This window comes from Mastigoproctus giganteus, chromosome 13 (genome assembly GCF_048544385.1).
Source record: "Mastigoproctus giganteus isolate SK-2022 chromosome 13, ASM4854438v1, whole genome shotgun sequence".
Lineage (NCBI taxonomy): Eukaryota > Metazoa > Arthropoda > Arachnida > Uropygi > Thelyphonidae > Mastigoproctus > Mastigoproctus giganteus.
The window spans coordinates 2,196,994-2,224,542 of NC_143587.1; the positions used below are offsets into that span (position 1 = coordinate 2,196,994).

At 39.8% G+C, this 27,549-nt stretch overlaps 1 protein-coding gene across 1 annotated transcript in view; it reads right to left on the bottom strand.

Annotated features, from left to right (window-relative positions):
- The window catches only part of LOC150075717 (solute carrier family 35 member F5), a 202,303-nt gene that overhangs the window by 144,760 nt on the left and 29,994 nt on the right, over positions 1-27,549 (bottom strand). The window contains exons 3-4 of the mRNA XM_090387847.1: positions 27,121-27,189; positions 1,042-1,123 (exon numbers count right to left, since the gene is read on the bottom strand). Coding sequence (XP_090243973.1) covers positions 1,042-1,123; positions 27,121-27,189 — 151 coding nt within the window. The remainder of the gene's footprint in view (positions 1-1,041; positions 1,124-27,120; positions 27,190-27,549) is intronic.

Consider the following 27,549-nt stretch of genomic DNA (forward strand, 5'->3'; position numbering starts at 1 on the left):
TTTATTGCAGATTATCTTGCACACTCAACTTTGGAAACCACGCTTGGCACTCAGATCCGTTTAATTTTAATGAAACTTGGGATGGCTTAGCAGATCTTTTTCTAGAAAACCCAAACATAAAATTAATTTTATGTCCATTTAGAGTCAAATTGTTACATATGGATGGACAGTCTGACACAATGTGACTGCACAACAAAAGAAAAGAAAAAGAATAAAAAAATAATAAATAAAAAATAATTTTAATATATGAGAAACAACTTGGAAATTAATAAAACAATTTTTTAAAGCTTTAATAATTAAATTTACATATTTTTTAAAATCACATTTCTTTATGAATCTTTAGTATTATTCAGAAATTTGAACAAATAATTCATAAAGAAAAATTGCTTGAAAAACCAAAATCAAAAACTAAGAAAAGAGAGAGAATTTTACATCTAAATACTACTCATCAATCATAATCATATCTCACCAATGTGAAGTGAAAAAGGCATCTTTCGTTTCCTCAATCAGCATCCACTGATGAGCTGGTGGTTGTGTGGGATGGGGTGGATTCTAAAATCAAAGATGTATCAAATGATGCTAGAACTTATGCAATTCAGAATGTACATTGCTTATCATAAATGCTCTTTATCTGCACATCCATATTTGGTCACAGAAGTATTAATTACCTGATCCACCAACCTGCAACTTTATCTACATGTACTCACAGGTCAGGCAAAGCAAATGTGAGCATACAGGACACTAAAAATATAACCAGTGACGATAAATGTATTTTTAGAAACTAGTGTTTTTTTTTTGTTAATAGCTGAAATTTTCATTCAGAACTCGGAAAGCAGATTAAGCTCACTTTTTCACTTCCATTAGCCAGGAATTCCTTCTGAAAATTTCACAATGGTGAATAATTATTTTATGACAATGTGCCAAATTAAGACACTATAAATTAGTTATACAAGATATTTGGCCTATAGCAGTGAATGTGAGAACAAAAATGATATATATATATATATATATTTTTTTTTTTTTTTCAAAAGAAAGACTAACTTGAAGAGCCATCATCAGATTCTGTACCACTACTCCTTTCCCCTCCATCATGAAATCTGATCGGAACCCATACTGGTTCACTCTGAAAGGAAACCAACAGAGGTAGTATTTATATAAAATAATATATATACATATTACAAATAAATATAATATATATTATATAAAAAAAAGGAAAAAAAAAATCAAGTAGTAAAACTTTAGTAGTAAAATTATCATTTAGTTCACTGTAATGAAACTGAAATAATTACTTTTTCACATTACTCTCTTATTTGTACTTTTTGATTCATGTATTAACAAACATAAATTTCTATACGTTACCAGTGGAGACCAAGAACTTTATTGTGGCTAAATGCAGATGAGACCTTCAGATGTGCAGTAATGTGTAAAGCAATAAGAGAGGTACAAAACTACTCAGAGTGCTTATAACATTATAACTCTAGCCAGAAGAACAACATAACCCGCGCCTCCGTAGCCAGGTGGGAAGGAGCAGCAGTGCATAGCACATGCTTCTTGATTAGACCGGGGTTCGAGCCCGTCACCACCAAATACGGAGGATGTGGAAAGGTCAGAGAATGACCACCGCATATCCCGGAGCAATATGGCCTTAGTTGCTAATGCTCCTAAAAAACCAAAAAAAAATAACTAACAACATAACCCACACTAATACACACTTTGGCCTTATGCAGAGTATTATATTCTACACAGAGTAACAATGCAGAGTTGGGGTGGGGGCAGAACAACCCAGTGCTGCCAGAAAAACACAACACCACTATAACTCTGAGAGCTGAAATTGGTTCTAGCAGTACTGGATAAAGGCAAAGGAAAGTAGAACTGCCAGGCAACTGTATAGAGTTTTGGAAAATCTGAATATGTCTGTATACTAATTTTTTAACTGTACTAATACCAGGAGTACAGTTAAAAATTTTGAAGTACTGGTTAAATCACATTCACACATGAGGAATTCTGCAGGGAAGTGGAGGACAGAAGTTTATTCAACTCTAACAGGGAGCGTAGACTGCAATGAGAAGGAGAAATTGTTGAAGTTAAACATAAAAAAAGCACCTGGGGTGGATGAATTTAATCACTTATATTGAAGGAGGCAGCGAAGGAAGTAAGCAAACCCTTAGCCATAATTATAGACATTAGTTTAACTTCTATTCCAGGAAAAATAATGGAGTCACTGGTTAAAGAAGCATTGCAGGATCATCTAGAGAAGACTGCAGTAATAGTTAAGACACAACATGGGTTTAGCATTAGCATTAGTAGAGGCATTTGATGCAAGAAAGCAAGCTTATGCAGCATCAGCCAAAAAAAAAAAAAACCCACTTCCACTTCACCCCTCTGTTCGTTCAAAATACCTGTCCAGCTGAGCCTTAAACTTATTTAGGCTATCAACCTCCACCACAAGGGATGGCAGTCTGTTCCACCAACCAACCACCCGCTGGCTAAAGGCAAATTTCCGCACGTCTATCCTACATCTGTCTTTCCTCAATTTGAATTTATGCCCTCTCAGGTGATTTTTCTGAGCTAGAGGAAGAATCCCATCAGCATTGAGCATGCTTAAACCATTCAAGGCTTTATACACCTCTATCAGATCACCTCGCTGGTGCCTAGTCTCCAGACACTGTAATTTGCAAAACTTAAGCCTTTCTTCGTAAGAGCACCCCTTTGTTCCATTCACTAATCTTGTTGCCCTTCTCTGTACTCATTCCAGCAGCTCTACATGCTTCTTGAAATGAAGCCTCCAGACCTGTATACAGTACTCTAGGTGTGGCCTGACCATTGCCTTATACAATGGAATAATCACCTCCTTATCCCTGCTGGAAAAATTCCTGTATATCATTGACAATACTCCATGAGCTACTCTTGCAGCCCGTCTGCACTGCTCAGAGAACTTCATATCTGCCTGCACAATCACCCCCAAGTCCCTTTCATTCTCTACCACTGTCAGTGTAGTACCACAGAGTTGATACGTTGCTCTGGGGTTGCTTTTTCCCATGTGTAGTACTTTACATTTGTCAATGTTAAACTTCATTTGCCACCTCTCAGCCCATCTGCTCAACCTTTCCATATCCTGTTGCAGCAGCATAGTGTCAGTAGTGTCCTTGACAACCCTGCCAACCTTTGTATCATCTGCAAACTTGGACATTAAGCTTGATATACCATCATCAATATCATTTATAAATACAGAAAACAATAATGGACCCAACACTGAGCCCTGAGGGACTCCACTAATAACATTAGTCCACGATGAGCAGTGTCCATTGATTACCACTCTCTGTCTTCTCCCCCTCAACCACCCCTTTATCCATAGCAGCAATTTGCCTCCAATGTCACACTGCTCCAATTTGTGTAGCAGTCTTCCATGTGCAACAGTATCAAAAGCCTTTCTAAGATCCAAGTATATAATATCAAAGTTATTCCCTGCATCCAGTTCTTTTGTGACTGCATCATAGTATCCAATCAAGTTGGTCAGGCAAGACTTCCCCTTAACAAAACCATGCTGTGTCTGAGCTATAACTGAAGTCTTGTCTAAATGATCCTGCAGTGCTTCTTTAACCAGTGCCTCCATTAATTTTCCTGGAACAGAAGTTAAGCTCACAGGTCTATAATTACTTGTGTCAGCCTTTGATCCTCCTTTGTGAATTGGGGTCACATTTGCACATTTCCAGTCTATGGGTACCTCCCCTGAGTCCAAGGAAGCTCTCATAATTATGGCTAAGGGTTTGCTTACTTCCTTTGCTGCCTCCTTTAATATAACTGGATAGATCCCATCCACCCCGGGTGCCTTTCTTGTGTTTATCTTCAACAGTTTCTCCTCCACTTTACTCCCAGTTATTTCAAGATTCTGTAGCTTACTGCTAGAGTTGAATACACCTCTGGCATTCCCCTTGCTGAATAACTCCTCATGTGTGAATGTCGATGCAAAATATTCATTTAGTTTGTTAGCTACCTTAGCAGGATCATCAACAGTTGACCCATCAATATCAAGTGGACCAATCTGATTCATCCCCTTCCTTCTAGAGTTTACATAAGTAAAGAACTCTTTGCTGTTTTTTCTTTGCATCTCTTGCCAAGGATTTCTCGTAATCTGCCTTCGCCTGCCTAACCTCCTTTGTAACTTGGTTGCATATCAACTTGTATCTATCATAGGCTTCTGTGTCATGTGTTAATTTGTAAGTATCCCATGCATTTTTCTTCTCTGCCATATGCCTCATTAGTTCATCTGACATCCATTTTGGCCTAAACCTTGAACAATATTTCTTAGTTGGTATGTAAAGCCTAGTAGCTTCCAAGATAAGTTCTTTGAATGCTTCCCATTTTGAATTTGCTGTTGGTAACATCATCAGTTGGTCCCACTGTATAGAATTTAAATACTGTCTCAGTCCATCGTAGTCGCCTTTACGGAAGCAATAACCCTTCCCTTTACCCCTAATGGTAGTTACCTCTTTCAGTAAATCCCACTTCAGCACACTGTGATCACTGCCACCTAGTGGTTCATTTACCTGCAGATTCTTAATGCAGGAAGAATCACTACTGATAATCAAATCAAGAGTATTACTCCCTCTAGTTGCCTCCCGAACATGCTGATGTAGAAAACAATCATCCAATAAATCCACAAAAGCCCTGCTAGTGTGTGAGTAACCAGCCCCCAAATTCCAGTCAATATCTGGGAAATTAAAATCTCCCATTATAAGACTCTCTGATTTACTGGCCCACTCTATTTCCCTGTACAGTTCCTTATTATACTCATCAGAGTCATTAGGCCTATAGCACACTCCTACTCTCAATTTTGATCTCCCAATGCTTATGTCACACCAAACTGACTCAACACTGCACTGTCCAGCGATGTCGACTGGCTTCACTTCCTTGGTTTTTATGTGTTTCTTAACTAATAGCATAACCCCTCCCCCTTTCCTATCCTGTCTATCCTTTCTGTAGACGTTGTACTCCCCAAATTGCATTTCTGCATCCCTTATATCTGTGTGACACCACGTCTCTGATATCCCAACAATATCTGCCTTTGATGTTTTGAGCAATACCTCAAATTCATCAAATTTATTTACTAAACTCCTAGCATTGGTGTACACGCAAGTATACCTGCACCTGTTTCTATTCTTAGCTACCCTAACACAACCCATGTGTTTACTTGTACCGCAATGGCTCCCAGCAGTCTCTGAAATACCATGCATCTTGTTTTTCAGGCTTCTGCTCATTCTAATAGAAGCAGTGCAAAAATCTCTTTCACCTCTGCCAGTGGCTACTGTCAATCTATTGGTCTTTGTCTCCCCCCAAGCTAGCAGTTTTCCAACCCACCTAACACTGCCTCGATAGCATCAGCAAATATTCTTGCACCCTTTCTATTTAAGTGTATCCCATCCCTGTAGAAGCAATCTCTCCTGTTAACAAGTACAGTCCAGGCTGAAAAAAAATTCTACCCCTTGAGCCTTGCACAATCTTTCCAGGGCCGAATTGATCGACAAGGCTCTCATCATATACTCCCTCCTATCGTGTCTGGGCAGAATTGCAGACACTTTCAAATTCAACCCTAATTCTCGGCTTTTGTTCAACAGTGACCTGTACTTGTTAAGTAATTCTGCCGGTCTCCTACTCTTAATATTATTAGTGCCAACGTGTACAACTATATCACCTTTTGTGCCCTTAAAAGATGATATTCGCTCCACAACGTCATCAACCTTTGCCCCTGGCAGACATACCCTGGTCCTGTTCCACCTATCTTTTTTACAAAGCATGTTCCCCGTTTCCCTGACAATAGAGTCACCAACAACTACTAGTTCCTTCGGGACCAGCGCATTCTGCCTTGGGGGTTGTCTCTGTGTCACGCGATGCCCAAGTGCAAGCTCTGGCGTTGATGTGGGTTTGTTAAGGAGAAGTCTTGTCTGACCAATCTGATTGTAAACTATGATGTGGTCACAAAGAACTGGATGCAAAAAATAACTTGGATATCATATACTTGGATTTCAGGAAAGCTTTTGATATTGTTGCACATTGAAAACTACTGAGCAAAATGGAGCAGTATGGCATTAAGGGCAAGTCGCTACATTGGATGAAAGGGTGGTTGAGTGGGAGAAGACAGAGAGTGGTAATCAATAGACACTTCTCTTCATGGACTAATGTTATTAGTGGAGTTCCCCAGGGGTCGGTGATGGGCCCATTGTTGTTTTGTATATTTATCAATGATATTTATGAAATTATATCAGCCCAAGTTTGCAGATGTCCAATAATGTCCAAGTTTGCAGATGATATAATGGTTGGAAGGGTTGTTAATGACAATTACTACTGCAAAAGGATCTAGAAAGGCTGGAAAGGGGCTAAGAATGGCAACTGAATTTTAACACTGACAAATGCAAAGATATATATATGGGTAGAAGTAACCCCAGAGAAACGTATGAACTGTGTTGTACTACACTCAGGGTAATGGAGAATGAAAAAGACCTGGCAGTAATTGTGCAATCAGATATGAAGTTTTCTGAGTAGTGCAGAGAGGCTGCCAGAGCAGGTCATGATGTTTTGTCAATGATATACAGGAATTTTGCTAGGAGAGATAAGGAGGTAATTATCCCATTGTATAAGGCAATGGACAGGCCATGCCTTGAGTACTGTATACAGGTATGGAGGCCTCATTCTAGGAAGGATGTTTGTTGTTTGCTATTTAGTTTTTAGGAGCATTAGCAACTAAGGCCATATTGCTCCGGGGATATGCTGTTGTTGTTTGGTTTTTAGGAGCATTAGCAACTAAGGCCATATTGCTCCAGGATATGCGGTGGTCATTCCTTGACCTTTCTGCATCCTCCGTATTTGGTGGTCACGGGCTCGAACCCCGGTCTAATCAAGAAGCATGTGCTACACACTGCTGCTCCTGCCCACCTGGCTACGGAGGCGCTTAGTAAGGATGTAAAGTTGCTAGAACGCACACAGAGAAGGGCAACAAGATTGGTGAGGGTAACGAAGGTCCTCTTACCAAGGAAGGCTTAAGTTGTGCAAATTGCAGCATCAGGACACTAGACACCTGCGAAGTAATCTGACTGAGGTGTATAAGGCTTTGACTGGGTTGAGCATGCTCAATTCTTAAGGGAGGCAGCAAGTGAGTGCATTGAACCATTGAGGCTAATCACGAGAGGATCACTGGACTCGGGAGTGATTACATTGAATTCTGACAGGATTCTTCTTCTTGCTCAGATTACGAACCTGAGGGGGTCATAAATTCAAATTAAGGAAACACTTGTAGAATAGATGTTAGGAAATTTGCCTTTAGCCAGCGGGTAGTTAATTACTGGAACAAACTTCCATCTGTTATTTTGGAAGTTGATAGCATAAATGTATTCAAAGAACAACTGGACAAACATTTAGAGCAAATGGAATTGTGAAATGAGATTTTTGTTTGGCTGATGCTGTATAAGTGTACTTTCTTGCATCATATGCCTGTGCTAATGCTAATCACCTATTTCTAATATAGCATTAGTAAAGGCATATCATACAAGAAAGCAAGTTTATAGCATCAGGAGAAAAAAAAAAAAAAAACCTTCCCATTTTACCCATCCATTCACTCCAAAAGTTTGTCTACTTTGCCCTTGAATTTATGTAAGCTGTCAGCTTCCACGACAGATGGAAGTTTGTTCCAGCAATCAAACACCCACTTGCTGGCTAACGGCAAATTTCCGCACATCTATTCTATAACTGGGGCTCATATCTGGTGAGTATGGGTTTGGCACACCCAGGGTTCTGAGCTGGACATCATTATTCTTCTCTTTCTTGGTGATTTTCTTCTAATTCTCTCTCTCTCTCTCTCTCTCTCTCTCTCTGGGTAACTCGGAATTTTTTTTTTTTTTTGGCTGGTGTAGCATAAGTCTCAGGCTTCCTTAATTTGAATTTATGTCCCCCTCAGGTGCAGAATCTGAGCAAGAAGAATTCCATAAGCATTGAGGTTGCTTAAACCATTCAATGCCTTATACACCTCAATCAGATCATCTTACAGGTGCCTAGTCTCCAGCTGTTGGAATTTGCAGAAGCCTATCTTGGTTTCAGTAACTCTGTGTTCCACTCACTAAGCTTGTTGCCCTTCTCTGTACTCACTCTATCAGCTAAACATGTTTCCTAAAATGAGGCCTCCAGACCTTTAGCATTAGTAGAGGCATTTGATGCAAGAAAGCAAGCTTATGCAGCATCAGCCAAAAAAAAAAACCACTCCCACTTCACCCCTCTGTTCGTTCAAAATACCTGTCCAGCTGAGCCTTAAACTTATTTAGGCTATCAACTTCCACGACAAGGGATGGAAGTCTGTTCCACCAACCAACCACTCGCTGGCTAAAGGCAAATTTCCGCACGTCTATCCTACATCTGTCTTTCCTCAATTTGAATTTATGCCCTCTCAGGTGATTATTCTGAGCGAGAGGAAGAATCCCATCAGCATTGAGCATGCTCAAACCATTCAATGCTTTATACACCTCTATCAGATCACCTCGCTGGTGCCTAGTCTCCAGACACTGTAATTTGCAAATCTTAAGCCTTTCTTCGTAAGAGCACCCCTTTGTTCCATTCACTAATCTTGTTGCCCTTCTCTGTACTCGTTCCAGCAGCTCTACATCCTTCTTGAAATGAGGCCTCCAGGCCTGTATACAGTACTCTAGGTGTGGCCTGACCATTGCCTTATACAAGGGAATAATCACCTCCTTATCCCTGCTAGAAAAATTCCTATATATCATTGACAATACACCATGAGCTACTCTTGCAGCCCGTCTGCACTGCTCAGAGAACTTCATATCTGCCTGCACAACCACCCCCAGGTCCCTTTCATTATCTACCACTGTCAGTGTAATACCACAGAGTTGATATGTTGCTCTGGGGTTGCTGTTTCCCATGTTTAGTACTTTACATTTGTCAATGTTAAACTTCATTTGCCACCTCTCAGCCCATCTGCTCAACCTTTCCAGATCCTGTTGCAGCAGCATAGTGTCAGTAGTATCCTTGACAACCCTGCCTACCTTTGTATCGTCTGCAAACTTCGACATTAAGCTTGATATACCATCATCAATATCATTTATGAATACAGAAAACAATAATGGACCCAACACTAAGCCCTGAGGGACTCCACTAATAACATTAGTCCACGACGAGCAGTGTCCATTGATTACCACTCTCTGTCTTCTCCCCCTCAGCCACCCCTTTACCCACAGCAGCAATTTGCCTCCAATGTTACACTGCTCGAATTTGTGCAGCAGTCTTCCATGTGCAACAATATCAAAAGCCTTTCTAAGATCCAAGTATATAATATCAAAATTATTCCCTGCATCCAGTTCTTTTGTGACTGCATCATAGTATCCAATCAAATTGGTCAGGCAAGACTTCCCCTTAACAAAACCATGCTGTGTCCGAGCTATAACTGAAGTCTTGTCTAAATGATCCTGCAGTGCTTCTTTAACTAGTGCCTCCATTAATTTTCCTGGAACAGAAGTTAAACTCACAGGTCTATAATTGCTTGTGTCAGCTTTTGATCCTCCTTTGTGAATTGGGGTCACATTTGCACATCTCCAGTCTATGGGTACCTCCCCTGAGTCCAAGGAAGCTCTCATAATTATGGCTAAGGGTTTGCTTACTTCCTTTGCTGCCTCCTTTAATATAACTGGATAGATCCCATCCACCCCGGGTGCCTTTCTTGTGTTTATCTTCAACAATTTCTCCTCCACTTTACTCTCAGTTATTACAAGATTTTCTAGTTTACTGCTAGAGTTGAATACACCTCTGGCTTTCCCCTCGCTAAATAACTCTTCATGTGTGAATGTCGATGCAAAATATTCATTTAGTTTGTTAGCTACCAGAGCAGGATCATCAACAGTTGACCCATCGATATCAAGTGGACCAATCTGATTCATCCCCTTCCTTCTAGAGTTTACATAAGTAAAGAACGCTTTGCTGTTTTTCTTTGCATCCCTTGCCAAAGAGTTCTCGTAATCTGCCTTCGCCTGCCTAACCTCCTTGGTAACTTGGTTACAGATCAACTTGTATCTATCATAGACTTCTGTGTGTGTGTGTTATGGGGGTTTATCGGCGCATAAGCTGCTGTGGCTATAATGCGCCTATTCACATGAAAATACTAAACAAAATTTAAGCATAGCTAAAAACATAATTTAGACATAACAGCTTGGTTGCGTTTACAGAGATATTTTAGAATTTATCATAAAGTCCAATTATTTTCAGATAAGAGAAAAACTCGTTGATGTTTGCATCATCTCCAATAATATGTTGTAATGTTATTGGTTCTCGTAGATTTCTCAGGGAACACAGCACGGATGTTCTGTCCTGTTGATAGTGAGGGCAGTCAATCAGAATATGTTTCACTGTTAAATTTTCTGAACAGTATGGACATTGCGGAGGATCTTCGCCTCGGAGCAGATGGAGGTGGGTCAGATATGTGTCCGATACGTGCCCGTGCAAGAACCACTTCTTCTCTTCGCACTGTTTTGGTGCTAGAGTGCCAAAGCTTTGGATCGTGTTTCAATTGGTAGAGTTTATTATTCGTTTGGGTGTGCCATAGCTCTTTCCACTTCGCGAAACCTGCTGTTCGTATGATGTGACAGTAGTCAGAGGCCGGAACCGGAATGGAGGTTAAATCAAAGGTTGACGGATTTTTAGCATTTTCATCAGCAAGTTCGTTACCCTTTATCCCCGAATGTGCTGGGATCCAGCAAAAGGTCACTGATTGATGGCATTCTTCAATTTGTAATAGGAGTCTTCCGATTTGATTTAAAACAGGATGAGCCTTGTAGGAGGGGTTTTTTATTGCAGTTATTGAGCTGAGAGAGTCTGTGTATACAACATATTTTACAGATGGGTTGAGATTCAGGTTTTCTAAAGCTAATTTTATTGCATGAAGTTCTGCGGAGAAGCTGCTGTACTCAGGTGGAAGGGCTGCTGAGATGATAGTAGAGGGAAATACTGCCGCTGCTCCAACGGCTGAATGTGATTTGGAGCCATCAGTATAAATGGGCAAAAAATCAACGTATTTCTGAATATGGCTTGCATGGAGTTGTTTCATATTGAGTGTTGGTAGACGATTCATTCCCCATTTGTCAAGATAAGTATCGAAATATAACTGAGGAGGCGGAATCCATGGCGGTTGGGAGTAATTCATTAAATGTTGCCTGTTGAAAATCTGAACATTCCAACTCTGCATTAACTCAATGAGGCGTAAGCCTGCCGGTCTTATTTTACTGGGTTTATTTCTATAGAGGTTTTGAAGTGGTGGATTAAAGAGGTATGGCTGAACAGGATGATGACCGCAATTTTGTATTCGGGCTGCATACTTTAGAAGCAGCGTTTTTCTGCGGAGGTGAAGGGGGGGCTCATCAGCTTCAATGTACAAACTATGAGTAGGAGATGTCCTGAAAGCACCAAGTGCAATCCGCAATGTGCTATGCTGTATAGGATCCAGCCATCTCAATGTGCTCTTACGGGCGGAATCATAAAGAGGAGCACCATAATCCAATCGGGATCTGATCAATGCTCTATATAAGAGCAACAAAGATGTACGATCTGCTCCCCAAGACAAGGCAGATAAAGCTCTTAGTATGTTCAGCTTTTTGAGGCAGGATATACGCACAGATTTAATGTGCTCAAGGAAATTCAGTTTCCTGTCAAGGATTAATCCCAAGAATTTGATGTTGTTAGTCACTGGAACGGTAAAGTTTTGCATCTGAAGTTCGGGATCTGTATGCAGTTTCCGTTGATTACAAAAGTGGATTGCAACAGTTTTCTGCTGTGATAGATGATAGCCATTTAACTCTGCCCATCTTTGGACTTTATTTAAAGATATCTGCAGCTGCCGTTCAATGGATCTCATATTCAGAGAATGGCAAGAAATAGAGAGATCATCGGCATAAAGGTAGGTCTCAACAGTATTTGGAAGATCTTTTGTGATGGAATCGATTCTTAGGGCAAATAGGGTTGCACTCAGTATGGACCCTTGTGGCACTCCTTCCTGTAAAAATGTCCTAGAAAGCGAGTTGCGGTATCGAACTTGGAATGAACGAGTCCTGAGAAAGTTCCTGATGAATATAGGAAGGTTGCCTCGTAGACCTAGAGCATGGAGGTCACTGAGAATGCCACGACACCAGGTAGTATCAAATGCCTTTTCTATGTCTATGGAAACCATAACAAGATGTTCATTTTTCACAAAGGCATTACGAATTGCAAACTCAGCTTTGATCATGAGATCTAAGGAGGACCTGTTCTTTCGAAAGCCATGCTGATTATTGCTAATTAGTTGTTGCGTTTCGATGATCCAAAGAAGGCGATTATGGATCATTTTTTCAAGTAATTTACCGAGGCAACTGGATAGAGAAATAGGTCTATAACTGTTAGGACTGGTAGGATCTTTACTGGGTTTCAAAAAGGCAAGAACTGTGGCATGATGCCAAGAGCTGGGATAAATGTTTTCCATAAATATCCGGTTATAATAGACCAGCAGTATTTGTAAATTTCTGTCACCAAGGTTTTGTAACATAATGTAAGATATTCCATCTGGCCCAGCGGCACTGTTGCGTGTTGTTTTAATGACATGTATAAGTTCATGATATTGAAGAGGCTGATTATAGGGAAAGAAAACTGAGGTTCGAAAGTTGATGGCTCGTTGTTCAGTCTTGGTCTTTATTTTCTGGAAATCCGGAGAATAATTTGATGCCGCAGAAACTTCGGCAAAAGTTTTAGCCAAGGCATTTGCAATGTCTTGAGGAGCAGATAGTTCTTGCCCATTACATGAAAGAATTGGTGAAGGGGTAGTTGGAAATTTTCCGGAAATCTGCCTGATTTTCTTCCATATTAACCTGGAGTTAGTGTTTCTGTTTATGGTAGATGCAAACCGAATCCAAGAATTTTTCTTTGCCTCTCTTTGAATGCGACGTGCTGTTGCTCTTAGTTTCTTGTAATTGATAAGATTAGCTGTGGTTGGGGATCTACGAAATAAATTCCATGCTTTATTTTTTAACTTCTTAGCTATTGTGCATTCTTGATTCCACCAATAGTTAAGGTGCCGTCGAGATTGGGGATTTGACAATGGAATTGAACATTTAGCTGCAGAGATTATATGTGAAGTGATATAATCTGTGGCTTCATCTATTGACTGTGTCCGTATATATTGTTCATCCAGGGTGACAACTGATTGAAATTTGACCCAGTTGGCATGAGAGAACTTCCATTTCCTGCAGGGTATGACTAATGGTGGTTCTGCAGTGAGCAGATCGCAAATAATCGGAAAATGGTCGCTTCCCATGGGATCTTCCATAACAGACCATTCTATAATTGGAAACAGAATCGGGGAACATATTGATAGATCGATTGCAGAGGTTTGTCCAGTTGGTAGTTGTATGTGAGTAGGTGCACCAGTATTAAGTAAGGTTTTCCTTATCCAGAAACGTTTCAATTAAGCGGCCATGTATATCTAATTTTGTCGATCCCCATAAGGGGCTGTGGCCATTGAAATCACCCAAGAGACAGACCGGGGGTACTAGTTGCATTAGCAGGTTTTCAAAATCCTGGTAAGAGAAGGTATGACTTGGTGGGAGATAGACTGATACCAGTGTTAAAGCAATCTGGGTTATCAAACGTACGGCGACAACTTCAATTGTAGTTTGCAAAACAATTTGCTTGGTCGGGATATTTGAGTTGACTAAGATGGCCACGCCCCCACGGGCAGTATTTGAATTATTACGATCGTGCCGATAGATGGCATAGTTCTTTATGTTGGTGGAAATTTGCGGAGTTAGATAGGTTTCCTGTATACAGAAACCAACTGGAGAGTAGCGGTTAATTAAGGCTTGAATATCATTAAGGTTGCTACGAAATCCTCTACAATTCCATTGTAGAATGTAAGGCATTACTGATGTTTAGTAGAAGAAGCTGCTTCTGACTGTTTTTTTAATGTGACTGTCTTGTGACGTTCAGGCCTTGGTTTGTCTTTTTTTGGGAATAATGGTCGACCGGTGTCCATTTCTTCTTCCGCATATATTTCTAAGATCGGTTCTTCCTGTCTGGATGAGTCAATAGTATCCATAGACGTTTCTTGGATATTCTTTTTTAAATTTGAGTTACGATTATTCGATATAGAAGAAATCACTGGGGGAGGAGAAGGAGATGTAGCTGGTACTGTAAGTGCAGTATTACTTGCCTGGTTCAACTGTTTCGGGACATTGGACTGTTGCTGAGAGAGAACAGTCCGAGCCCAGTCAGAGATTGAGGTGGTAGAAGGGACTGTAACATCAGTTTGGGTGGCTACTGATTGATATTTTTGCGTAATATTGGCGTACGTACGTTTATTCATACTGGGAGAAATTAATTTCCGTGCTTCCTGAAAGCTCACTTTATTTTCTATCTTATATTTAACGATTTGCTTTTCAGTTTTCCATCTGTCGCACGTCCTTGAGTAGGCAGGATGGTTTCCCTTACAGTTGGGACAAGTCATTTCTTTTGCCAAGCAGTCACTTTGGGTGTGGTCAGCGGACCCCAATTAGGACAAACCTGGTTTCCTCTGCACGCCGTTTGAGAGTGGCCATACTTCTGGCACTTAAAACATCTCAATGGGTTAGGAATATATGGTCTAATGCGGCAGAGCAGATAGCCTGCTTTTATCGATGGTGGTAGATTTGGCGTGTTAAAAGTTAGAATAATATTCCTTGTAGGTGTGAGCATATTTTCTCTTTTCACCATAATTCTTTTCACAGCAGTGACATTTTGATCTTGAAGCTCTTGTGTTAACTCCTCCTCCGTGACATTCAATAGATCCCAGCTGGATATAACTCCCTTAGATGTATTTAGGGTGGCATGGGGAGAAACCTTTACTGGAATTCCAGCAAAACTTGTAAGTTTTAGCAGTTTCTCTGAATGTCTACTGTTCGCTGTTTCCAATAGCAGGTCGCCTGATTGTAATCTCCTGACTGTCTTAGGAGATCCTGCCAAACTTTCCAGTTGTTTCTGGATAAGGAACAGAGAGAGCTTACTGAGAGGCTGATCTGCAAGAGAGTGCATTATAAGAAATGCAGGACAATTTGTCGCTGAGGAAGTGGTTTTCAACCTCTTGGGTTGCGACGTGTTATGGTCAGGGTCTAACTCTGGCCGAGAGCTTGTCGGCTCGAGAGGCGGAAAGGCATGTTGATCCATGTTTGCTCCTTTTAGTCCTTGGCAGATGAGCTTTTCTGCCAAGACTTCCGGCCCCGCCACGGGGAGGCAGGAGCAGTGCCCGGTGTGACCAAGCGTAGAGTATTAAGTGTTAGTAAAATAAGTATGAAAAATAAAGAAAGGTAGCTTTTCTTTCTTGCTCTGTACAAGTACTTTTTGTGACAGTAGCTGATATAAAAAATAAATTTCTTAAGGGCAGTAACTTAATATAACTTTAAATTGCTTTTATATAATCAATTTTTAAGCACAGAGAAAACGCTCGATCACATTCGCTTAGCACCCGGGGCCTCATAGACTTCTGTGTCATGTGTTAATTTGTATGTATCCCATGCATGTTTCTTCTCTGCCATATGCCTCATCAGTTCATCTGACATCCATTTAGGCCTAAACCTTGAACAATATTTCTTAGTTGGTATGTAAAGTCTAGTAGCTTCCAAGATAAGTTCTTTGAATGCTTCCCATTTTGCATTTACTGTTGGTAACATCATCAGTTGGTCCCACTGTATAGAATTTAAATACTGTCTCAGTCCATCGTAGTCGCCTTTACGAAAGCAATAACCCCTCCCTTTACCCCTAATGGTAGTTACCTCTTTGAGTAAATCCCACTTCAGCACACTGTGATCACTGCCACCTAGTGGTTCATTTATCTGCAGATTCTTAATGCATGAAGAATCACTGCTGATAATCAAATCAAGAGTATTGCTCCCTCTAGTTGCCTCCCGAACATGCTGATGTAGAAAACAATCATCCAATAAATCCACAAAAGCCTTCCTAGTGTGTGAGTGACCAGCCCACAAATTCCAGTCAATTTCTGGGAAATTAAAATCTCCCATTATAAGACTCTGTGATTTACTGGCCCACTCTATTTCCCTGTACAGTTTCTTATCATACTCATCAGAGTCATTAGGCCTATAGCACACTCCTACTCTCAATTTTGATCTCCCAATGCTTATGTCACACCAAACTGACTCGACACTGCACTGTCCAGCGATGTCCACTGGCTTCACTTCCTTGGATTTTATGTATTTCTTAACTAATAGCGTAACCCCTCCTCCCTTCCTATCCAGTCTATCTTTTCTGTAGACGTTGTACTCCCCAAATTCCAGTTCTGCATTCCTTATATCTGTGTGACACCAAGTCTCTGATATCCCAACAATATCTGCCTTTGATGTTTTGAGCAATACCTCAAATTCATCAAATTTATTTACTAAACTCCTAGCATTGGTGTACATGCACCTATTTCTATAATTTCTATAATTTATTTCTATAAATAGGTGCATGTACACGCAAGTATACATGCACCTATTTCTATTCTTAGCTACCCTAACACAACCCATGTGTTTACTTGTACCGCAATGACTCCCAGCAGTCTCTGAAATATCCTGAATCTTGTTTTTCAGGCTTCTGCTCATTCCAATAGAAGCAGTGCAAGAATCTCTTTCACCTCTGCCAGTGGCTACTGTTAATCTATTTGTCTTTGTATCCCCCCAAGCTAGCAGTTTTCCGACCCACCTAACACTGCCTCGATAGCATCAGCAAATATTCTTGCACCCTTTCTATTTAAGTGTATCCCATCCCTGTAGAAGCAATCCCTCCTGTTAACAAGTACAGTCCAGGCTGAAAAAAATTCTACCCCTTGAGCCTTGCACAATCTTTCCAGGGCCGAATTGATCGACAAGGCTCTCATCATATACTCCCTCCTATCGTGTCTGGGCAGAATTGCAGACACTTTCAAATTCAACCCTATTTCACGGCTTTTTTTCAACAGTGACCTGTACTTGTTAAGCAATTCTGCCGGTCTCCTACTCTTGATATCGTTAGTGCCCACGTGTACAACTATATCACCTTTTGTGCCCTTAAAAGGTGACCTGTATGCAGTATTCAATGTTTTCATTACCACTGCCTTATACAAGGGGATTATAACCTCCTTATTCCAGCTAGCAAATTCCTATATATATTTGACAAGACCCCATTATCTACTCTTGCAAACTGTCTGCACTGCTCAGAAAACTTCATATCTGACTGCAAGATTACACCCAGGTCTTTTTCATTCTTCACTACCCTGAGTGTAGTACCATACAGTTGGTATGTTCCTCTGAGTTACTGCTACCCATATGCAGTACTTTGAATTTGACAATGTTAAACTTCATTTGACACCACTCAGCCCATCTGCTCAACTTTTCTAGATTCTGTTGAAGCAGCATACCAACCTTACTGTTATTAACAACAGCACCAACCTTCGAATTGTCTGAAAACTAGGACATTAAGCTGATATACCTTCATCAATATCATTGATAAATACAAAAAACAACAATGGGCCCAACGCAGACCCCTAGGGAAACTCCACTAATTAGTCCATGTCTTGTCCCACTCAACCATCCTTTTATCTATTGTGGCAACTTGCTTTTAATGCCACACTGCTCCAACTTGTACAGTAGTCTTCCATGTGCAACAGTATCAAAAGCTTTCCTAAAATCCAAGTACAGTGGATTCCGGTTATTTGCGACAGCGGTTAATCGGGGCAGCCTTTTTTTTGGAGCAAATCTTAAAAAAAAAAATAAAAAATTAATCGAGAAAATAGCCAGGGTTTACTTTGCTTAACTGGGACAACATGCCATTTAATTGGGGCAGGACACCGCAGCACTACAGATTACCCTACGATTGTCTGCGACCTTACCACGTGGTTCAGTCGGATTTCTGGAGGCCACAACCATAAAACAATAAAAACAATTAGCAGTTACCTGTTTATTGGGCTTTTCTGTTAGTGCAATTTATCATAAACGGATAGTAAACTCGATCTTATTGAATTTGTGATAATACCGAAAGCTGGAATTCTGTGGGTTATTATGGTGAAATGTGTTTATACTTCAATGAAATCTTCAATCATATAAAAAAATTAATTTCCAGAATCTTCTCTTCATTCCTATTTTTAAAGCTTCGTAACTTGTTACTCCGTTCTCACTTGTGCGTATCGTGTTACTTGCAATTTGTGTGAGCCGTGTTCTTTGTTATTAACTGCTTATCTTTTTACTGTTTTAAATTTTAACCCCCACCCACAAATGTCAGTGAACAGAAATGTCAACACCTTAGTATGTACATATTACAGTACGTATTAATTATTCCAATTATCACATATATTCTTCCGATTTTTAAGTATCATTTAATTTTTTAATTGGTAAGGTAATAAAGGATAAATTTGTGCTTAATATATCTTTACTTTTATAGCCTGTGGATAATATTCCTCCTATTTTCACTAATCAGAATCGCTGTTTAATAGAATTAAAATTCAATTCACAAACATGATCACAATAACCGGCGCTTACTACACATCGTAGTGAACAGTACTTTACTACGATGAGTCCACTGTAATGTGTGATTTGATTGTACAGTGAACCAATTGTAAAGTGGGGGTTCATTGTATTTTTTAACTATTTATGTGAAACTTCGGATAATTTGGACAGCCATTTAATTAGGCCAAAATGCACTAATCCCGATGTGTTCGAAATGATGTAACTATCATCAAAGCTAAAGGGAAGGGTTTTTGCCTTCGTAGAGGTGACCACAGGGGTCTCAGAGAGACCCCTTTTAAATTCTGTACAGTGGTATCAACTGATGATGTTACCAACGTTGAATTCCAAATGGGAAGCCTTCAGGGATTTCATTTTGGATGCTACTAGGCTTTTCATTCCAACCAAGAAATACTGTTCAAGGTTTAGGTCTAAATGGATGTCAGATGAACTAATGAGGCTCAGGCAGAGAAGAAAAATGTAAAGGTTGCATATAAGGTATCAGGTGAAACAGAATCCTATGGCAGATATAAACTAGTCTGTAATCAAGTCACAAAGGACGTTAGGCAGGCGAAGGCAGATTACGAGAAATCCTTGGCATAGGATGCAAAGAAAAACAGCAAAGAGTTCTTTACTAATGTAAACTCTAGAAGGAAAGGGATGAATCAGATTGGCCTACTTAACATAGATGGATTGACAATGTATGATCATGCTCAGGTAACTGATAAACTGAATGAGTATTTTGCAACTACATTCACACATGAGGAGTTAATCAATGAGGGGAGTGCCAGAAGTTTATCAAATTCTAACAGGGAGCTAAGTGATTTTGTAATAACTGAGGCAAAGTGGAGGCAAAATTGTTGAAGTTTAACATAAAAAGGGCACCTGGGGTGGTGGTGGTAGCAGTGGCATGTGATGCAAGAAAGCAAGTGTATGAGCTTATACAGCATCAGCCAAAAAAAAAAAAAAAAAAAATACAAAACAATCCCCTCTAAATATTTGTCCAGTTCCTCCTTAAATTTATTTAACCTATCAACTTCCACAATGACAGATAGAATTTATTCTACATCTGTCCTTCCTCAATTTCAATTTATGCCCCCTTAAGGTTCGTAATCTGAACAAGTGGAAGAATTCTATCAGAATTCAGCTTGCTCAACCCATTCAAGGTCTTATACACCTCAATCAGATCACCTAGTCCCCAGCTGCTGCGATTTGCAGAACTTAAGACTCTCCTTGTAAGAGGATCCCTTCATTCCCCTCACCAATCTTGTTGCCCTTCTCTGTACACGCTCAAGCAAATCTACATCCTTCCTAAAATGAGGCCACCAGACCTGCATGCAGTAAGGCAATGGTCAGGCCACTCAAGGCGTGGCCTGACCATTGCCTTATACAGAGAGACAATCACTTCCTTTTCCCTGCTAACAAAATTCCTGTATACCATTGACAACACCCCATGATGTGCCCTGGCAGCATGTCTGCATTGCTCTGAAAACTTCATATCTGACTGCACAATTACTCCCAGGTCTTTTTCATTTTCTACATCCTTAAGTGCAGTAGCATACTGTTGGTACGTTTCTCTGGGATTACTTCTACCCATATGCAGTACTTTGCATTTTTCAATGTTATATTTCAGTTGCCACTTCTCAGCCCATCTGCCCCAAATTTCTAGATCCTGTTGTAGTAACACACTGCCATTACTGCCATTAATAACCGTGCCAACCTTTGTATCATCTGAAAACTTCGATACTAAGCCTGATATACCTTCATCAATATCATTGATAAATATACAAAACAACAGTGGACCAAACACCAAACCCCGTGGGACTTCACTAATAACATTAGTTAACGAAGAGCAGCACCCACTGATTACCACCCTATGTCTTCTCTCACTCAACCATCCTTTTATCCATTGTAGCAAGTTACCCTTAATACCATTCTGCACCAATTTGTAAAGTAGCCTTCCATGCATAACAGTGTTAAAATCTTTCCTGAACGGGATATATCCAGTTATATTAAAAGAGGCAGCAAAGGAAGTAAGGGGAGGTCCCCATGGACTGAAAGTGTGCAAATGTATCATCAATTCACAAAGGGGGTTCAAAAGATGACACAGGTAACTACAGACATGTTAGTTTAACTTGTGTTCTGGGGAAAATAATAGATCACTGGTTAAAGCAGCATTGCAGGATCATGTAGACAAGATTGCAGTAATAGTTAAAACACAGCATGGGTTTGTTAAATTGAGGTCTTGTCTGACCAATTTGATTGGATACTATGATGTGGTCACAAAGGAACTGAATGTCAAAAATAATTTTGATATCATATACTTGGATTCCAGGAAAGATTTTGATACTGTTGCACATGAAAGACTGCTGTACAAATTGGAGAGGTATGGCATTAAGGGCAAGTTGCTACAATGGATAAAGGGATGGTTGAGTGGGAGATGACAGAGTGGCAATCAAAGGACACTGCTCTTCGTGAACAAATGTTATTAGTGGAGTTCCCCAGGGTTCGGTGTTGGGTCCATTGTTGTTTTGTATATTTATCAATATACAAAACAACAATGTATATTGTTGTTTTGTGTACATTGTTAAACCTAATGAAGATATATCAGGTTTAATGTCCAAATAAATGGGCAGAAAAGTGGCAACTGAAGTTTAACATTGACAAATGCAAAGTACTGCATATGGGTACTTTGCATTTCTCTTCATCAATAACTGAAGAGAAATGTACTAAATGTCTGGTACTACACTCAGGGAAGTGGAAAGTGAAAAAGACCTGGGGGGTAATTGTGCAGTCAAATATAAAGTTTGCTGAGCAGTGCAGAGGGGCTGCCAGGGCAGGTCATGGAGTCTTGTCAATGATATATAGGAATTTTGTTTGTAGGGACAGGGAGGTGATTATCCCATTATACAAGGTAATGATCAGGCCATCAATGGAGTACTGTGTACAGGTCTGGAGTCCTCAATTTAGGAAGGATGTAGAGTTGCTAGAATGAGTACAAAGAAGGGCAACAAGATTGGTGAGGGGAACAAAGGGATGCTCTTACCAAGAAAGGCTTAAGTTCTGCAAATTGCAGTGCCTGGAGAGTAAGCAGCTGCGAAGTGTATAAGGCCTTGAATGGGTTGAGCAAGCCGAATGCTGATGGGATTCTTCCTCTTGCTCAGATTAAGAACATGAGGGGGTACAGATTCAAATTGAGGAAAGACGGCTGTAGAATAGATGTACAGAAATGTGCCTTTGGCCAGCGGATAGTTGATACAGCAGATCCTGCTATTCAACTGCTGAGTTACTATTGTTAAATCAATGTTAGAACTTCCATGGGTGTTATCAAAAGTATATGGCTTATTAAATAGATTTAACACATTTAAATTATAGCACAATAAAAACTCCTCTAACTGTATATCTCAGCTATGAACATAATTACTATGCCACAATCTAGATTTAGCATTCGAATCCATAGATATAATCAAATTATTGCCAACAAGAAAAGCCATCAGTTATTTAAATACTGAATAGAAGGATCAAAACTCATTGCAGGGGAAGGGGGGGGGCAATAAAGGTGCCCAAAGGTGCCTTTCTTATGTTCAACAATTTCTCCTCCACTTTGCTCTCAGATATTACAAAATCATTTTGCTTTTAACTCCCTTAATAACTCCTCATTTGTGAATATAGATGCAAAATACTCATTCAGATCAATAGCTATCTGAGCAGGATCGTCAACAGTCAAACCACTGATATCAAGTGGACCAATCTGATTAAGTAATAAAATAAGTAAAGAAGTCCTTATTGTTTTTCTTAGTATCCTTCGCCAAAGGTTTCTTGTAATCTGCCTTTGCTTAACTAACCTTAGTGACTGTGACTGATTACAGACAAGCTTATATCTGACATAAGGTTTCTGTGTCACCTGATAATATTTATGCACCCCACACATTTTTCTTCTCTGCCACCAGCCTCATTAGTTCATCTGACATCCACTTAGGCCGGCCTAAACCTTGAACAATATTTCTTAATTGGTAAGAAAAACCTCGTAGTTTCCACAATTAGTTCCTTGAATGCTTCCCACTTAGAATTTGCTGTTGAATACATCATTAGCTGGTCTCGCTGTACTTTAACAGAATTTAAAAACTGTCTGAGACCACTGTAGTCACCTTTACAGATGTAAAAACCCTTTCCTTTATCCCGATGGTAATTGTATCTTTAAGTAAATCCAGCAGTACACTGTGATCACTGCCACCTAGTGGTTCCTTTATCTGCAAATTCTTTATACATGAATAATCACTGCTGATAACCAGATCAAAAGTATTATACTCTCTGGTTGCCTCTGAAACATGCTGCTGCTGCAGAAAACGATCATCCAATTTGTTATTTGGTTTTTAGAAGCATTAGCAACTAAGGCCATATTGCTCCGGGGATATGCAGTGGTCATTCCCTGACCTTTCCGCATCCTCCGTATTTGGTGGTGACGGGCTCGAACCCTGGTCTAATCAAGAAGCGTGTGCTACGCACTGCTGCTCCTTCCAACCTGGCTACGGAGGCACCTGATCATCCAATAAATCCACAAAAGTCTTGCTAGTGTGCAAGTAACCAACACACAAGTTCTAGTCAATATCTGGGAAGTTAAAATCCCCCTTTATAACACAATCTGATTTACTGGCCCATTCTATTTCTCTGTACAATTGTTCGTTGTACTCATTAGACCTACAACACACTCCTACTCTCATTTTTGCTTTCCCAATGGTAGGTTGGTAGTACCACCAGTATGTTCATCCCACATGACTTACAGGTCTATTGATCTTGCATAACAGTGCAAGATCAATAGACCTGTTCTCGAGTAGTAATCAGTTTCAGGTCGATTCCAGATTTTATATTTCCAATCACAACACTTTTTAAGAATACTTACCCTGGAAAACTGATCATCTCCAACTGTTTAGGAAATAGATTGAATAAAGCACTTCTCATCGTGAGCAATAATCACCTTTCTTTCTAGGAGTTAATGCACGTGTGCTGTATTGCTGCTGTACAGAAACTAAAGACTTTGGTTCTGTGGTTATGTGCTTGTGCACCAGAAATAAATACTAAATTCAATTCAAATGGATAGTAAAAATGAGATTTTCAGTGATATACGGGGATACGTCTCGATATCAAAAGTACATATGTATAAAATATAAAATTAGTCAGAAATAAAAAGTATAATCATAAGAAACTGAAGGTTGATGCTACCAAGCAGATGCCTTTATACACAGGATGATGAAATGCTGTCATCATGGCCAATTTAATTTCATGTGTACAGGAAGATACAACTGAAGTAGTAATCTCAGATTATCTTTTTACCCAGGAAGAAAGAAAATTAAGGCAGGTGAACAATGATGTTTGTTTGTTTCGGAATTTATTGGGCGCATCGGCAACTATGGCCATAGTGCGCCATGCATATGGTAGCTATGCATGTAATTTCTTCTCAAATAGAGAAAATGGAAAGAAGGGACCAGAAAGTTTTTTTTTTTTTTCTAACTAAAGGAGGTGATATACTTTAATTATCTTGAGAAAGTTATAAATGCTTGAGACATTTGTTTCATTGTTTAAAAGTGAGGTAAGTGTAGGATCTTTTGTTGTGGCTGAAGTGTAAAGATTCTGGCGTTCTCTTGTATATTTTGTGCATTCAACCAGAATGTGTTTCACTGTGAGCATTGTATTACAGTGATGACATTGAGGGGGTATCTCTCCTCTTAAAAGATAACCATGAGTTACATTTGTATGTCCTATTCGCAGACGAGCCAATATTACCTCCTGGTGTCGGATTGAACTGAAGCTGGAAGGCCATCGCTCAAGATTTGGCTTGATACTTCGAAGTTTATTGTTTGGCTGATTTTCCCATGATAACTGCCATTGGCACGTGCATTTTTCCTGGATTATTGGTCGATAGTCTTAATGAGGCACTTTCCACTTGTTCTCGGGTGGAAGGTGAGCTAATTTGGCAGCATTGTCCACTAGTTCATTTCCAGGAATTGCCATATGTCCTGGGACCCAGCAGAAGTGTATATTTTTCCCAAGTACTGATAAGGTATGCAGAGAGCTGACTATTCTTTTCACGACTGGGTGGGTGATGTTCATTGTGTTTTTTAGTGCTTGAAGGGCACTTAAGGAATCTGTGAAAATTATACTGTTGTTAATATCGGAAGACTCGATATGATTCAGTGCAACCTGAATTGCTATTAGTTCTGCGGAAAATATACTGAACTCACGTGATAACTGATAAGCTAATGTGATGTTTGGGAAAACTGCAGCGATTCCAACGTGGACATCATTCTTTGATCCATCAGTATGTACTATGGAAAAGTTAGGAAACTGGTTCACTACTGCATGGTATAGCTGCAAGAAGTTTTCTCTATGCAATGTAGATTTATTCCATTCATGCAGATGTAAATGAGGGCGGAATGATATTCCAAGGAGCAAGAGAGGATGGGAGGCTACGTGCTACATTGTCTAAGGTTAGATTTAGTTCTTCTAAGAGGCGTTTTATTCTCATACCCAAAGGACGATTAGCATTAGGGCGGTTTTGGTATAACCTGGTGTGCTGTGATGAGAAAAGTATCTGCCAATTTGGGTGTTCTGGCATAGATCTAATTTTATAGGCGTAACGTAGTATCAGTTGTTGTCGCCTGATCGAGAGAGGAGGTTCGTGTGCTTCAGCATATAAGCTACGTATTGATGACGTGCGATATGCTCCTAATGCAACGCATATTCCACTATGATGGATAGGGTCAAGCCAGCGAAGGGCACTAGGTCTTGCTGAACTACAGACTGGTGCTCCGTAGTCAAGTTTTGATCTTATTAATGCTCTATATAGCCGTAATAAAGTAAGGTGATCAGCTCCCCAATTAGTTGTAGAGAGAACCCGGATGATATTTAGTTTTTGTTGACATGAGTTTCTTAGTCTTTTGATATGCTCAACAAAAGTGAGTTTCTGGTCTAAAGTGATTCCTAAGAACCGTATGCTCGGATGAACTGCTATTGGTTGGCGATTCAGTTCTAGCTCTGGATTGGGATGGAGTTTGCGTTGGGGGCAAAAATGGATGCAAAATATTTTTTCCGGACAAAGTTGGAATCCATTAGTCTGAGCCCATGAACAGATCTTATTTATTGCCCCTTGCAACTGTCTCTCAATAGTATTCATGTTTTTTGCATGACACCAAATACTCAGGTCGTCTACAAACAGTGCTTTATCAATAGTGTTTGGAATTTGTCCGGCAATGGTGTTTATTGCAATTATAAAAAGTGAAGCACTGAGTACAGAGCCTTGAGGAACTCCTTCTTCTTGGGAAAATACTTGGGACCGTGAGGTTTTGAATCGAACCTGGAATGTACGCTTGCATAGGAAATTCGGTATGAAAATCGGGAGGTGACCCCGAAGTCCACGGCAATGCATTTCACGGAGTATTCCATGCTTCCACGTGGAATCATAGGCCTTACTGATATCAAAGCAGACTAACACATGGTGTTCCGATCTGAGGAATGCATTTCGAAGGGAATTTTCTAGTCTGACTAGTATATCTAGTGTAGATCTGTTTTGTCGGACACCGTATTGTGCAGAATGTAGAAGATTGAGATTTTCAAGGTACCAGATCAGTCGGCGGTTCACCATCTTTTCGAGAATTTTGCAAATGCAACTGGTCAAGGCAACTGGTCTATAATGAGTGGGATTTGTAGGGTCTTTACCTGGTTTAGGGAAGGCAAGGACTGTGGCACGATGCCATTGATTAGGGAATTTATCTTCCAGGAAGAGTCTATTGAATAGATGAAGAAGTAACTGTAATGATTCGGTACTAAGTTTCTGAATCATGGAATAGTGAATATTATCTGGTCCTACAGCACTGCGTCTAGATGTTGACAAAGCTCTGTGTAATTCGTGAATGGTAAAAGGTAAGTTGTATTGTTCATCTCCTTTTGAAGAGAAGTTTAACTTTTGTTTCTCTAAACTTGTTTTTAATCTTCTGAAAGTCGGTGTATAACTTTCTATTGCTGATGTTTTTGCAAAGGTTTCACCTAGTATATTGGCAATTCCAGCAGGATCATTTACATTCTGCCATCTCCATTCCATGATGGGTAGAGGTATCGTTTTATATTTGCCACTCATTTTTCTGATTGCTTTCCAAATTTTATGTGTAGGCGTTGTTTGATTAATAGTTGAAGTGAAGCGGATCCAAGCAGCCTTGGTGAACAATGATAGAGGCTCAGGAGTAACAGCATGGTGAAAATATCACAAAGGCAGGCCTGGCTGCAATTTATTTGCAGTGAGCTTGCATGTACTCGTCTGAAGCAACTGCATAAACTAATAATGATTGTGCAGAAAAATAATGGTCTCGTGTCTCTATTAGCACAACTGTATTCCTCTATAATAAATGAACTCAAGCAGCCCTGTGTGCCTAATTTTCCCACACAGTTCTGACATAAATGTAAAGCACAGCCATACTTCAGCCATAGTTGTGCTGCACTCTTTTTGTGTCTCTCTATATCAGAATCAGTTAGAATAAGAGTTAGAATCAGTAAAGATTAACATAGAAAACAGCACAGCTCATGGTATATTAAATGGTTACTATATGCTACTTACTAAAACAGGCTCCACATTTAGAGTGCAAGTTCTTTCAGCATTTTCAAGTTCTGCATTTGGATCAACAAGCTAAAAAAATAAAATAAAAAGATATTCAAAATTAAGATTTTAAGTAGAAATCCTACTTCATTGGAATTATTTAAATTTTAAATTAATTTTTTTTGATATTTTAAATGAGTAAAAAAGTGGTGATAGTGTTTGTAAGCTAAATATAATAAACCAGTGGTGTCCAAATTACAGCCCGCGAATAATTTTTATATGGCCCGCGCAGAAAGTGAACTAAAACAGCATTTAACATTTTGTTAATTATTTCAAGAACTGTGTATATTCAATGCTAAAATAAGTGTAAATAAACAAATTTAAAAGACTGTGGCGCTCGTTGAGGTGAATATGCGAGTGTTACGAAGTCACGTGACTTGTCATGAATTC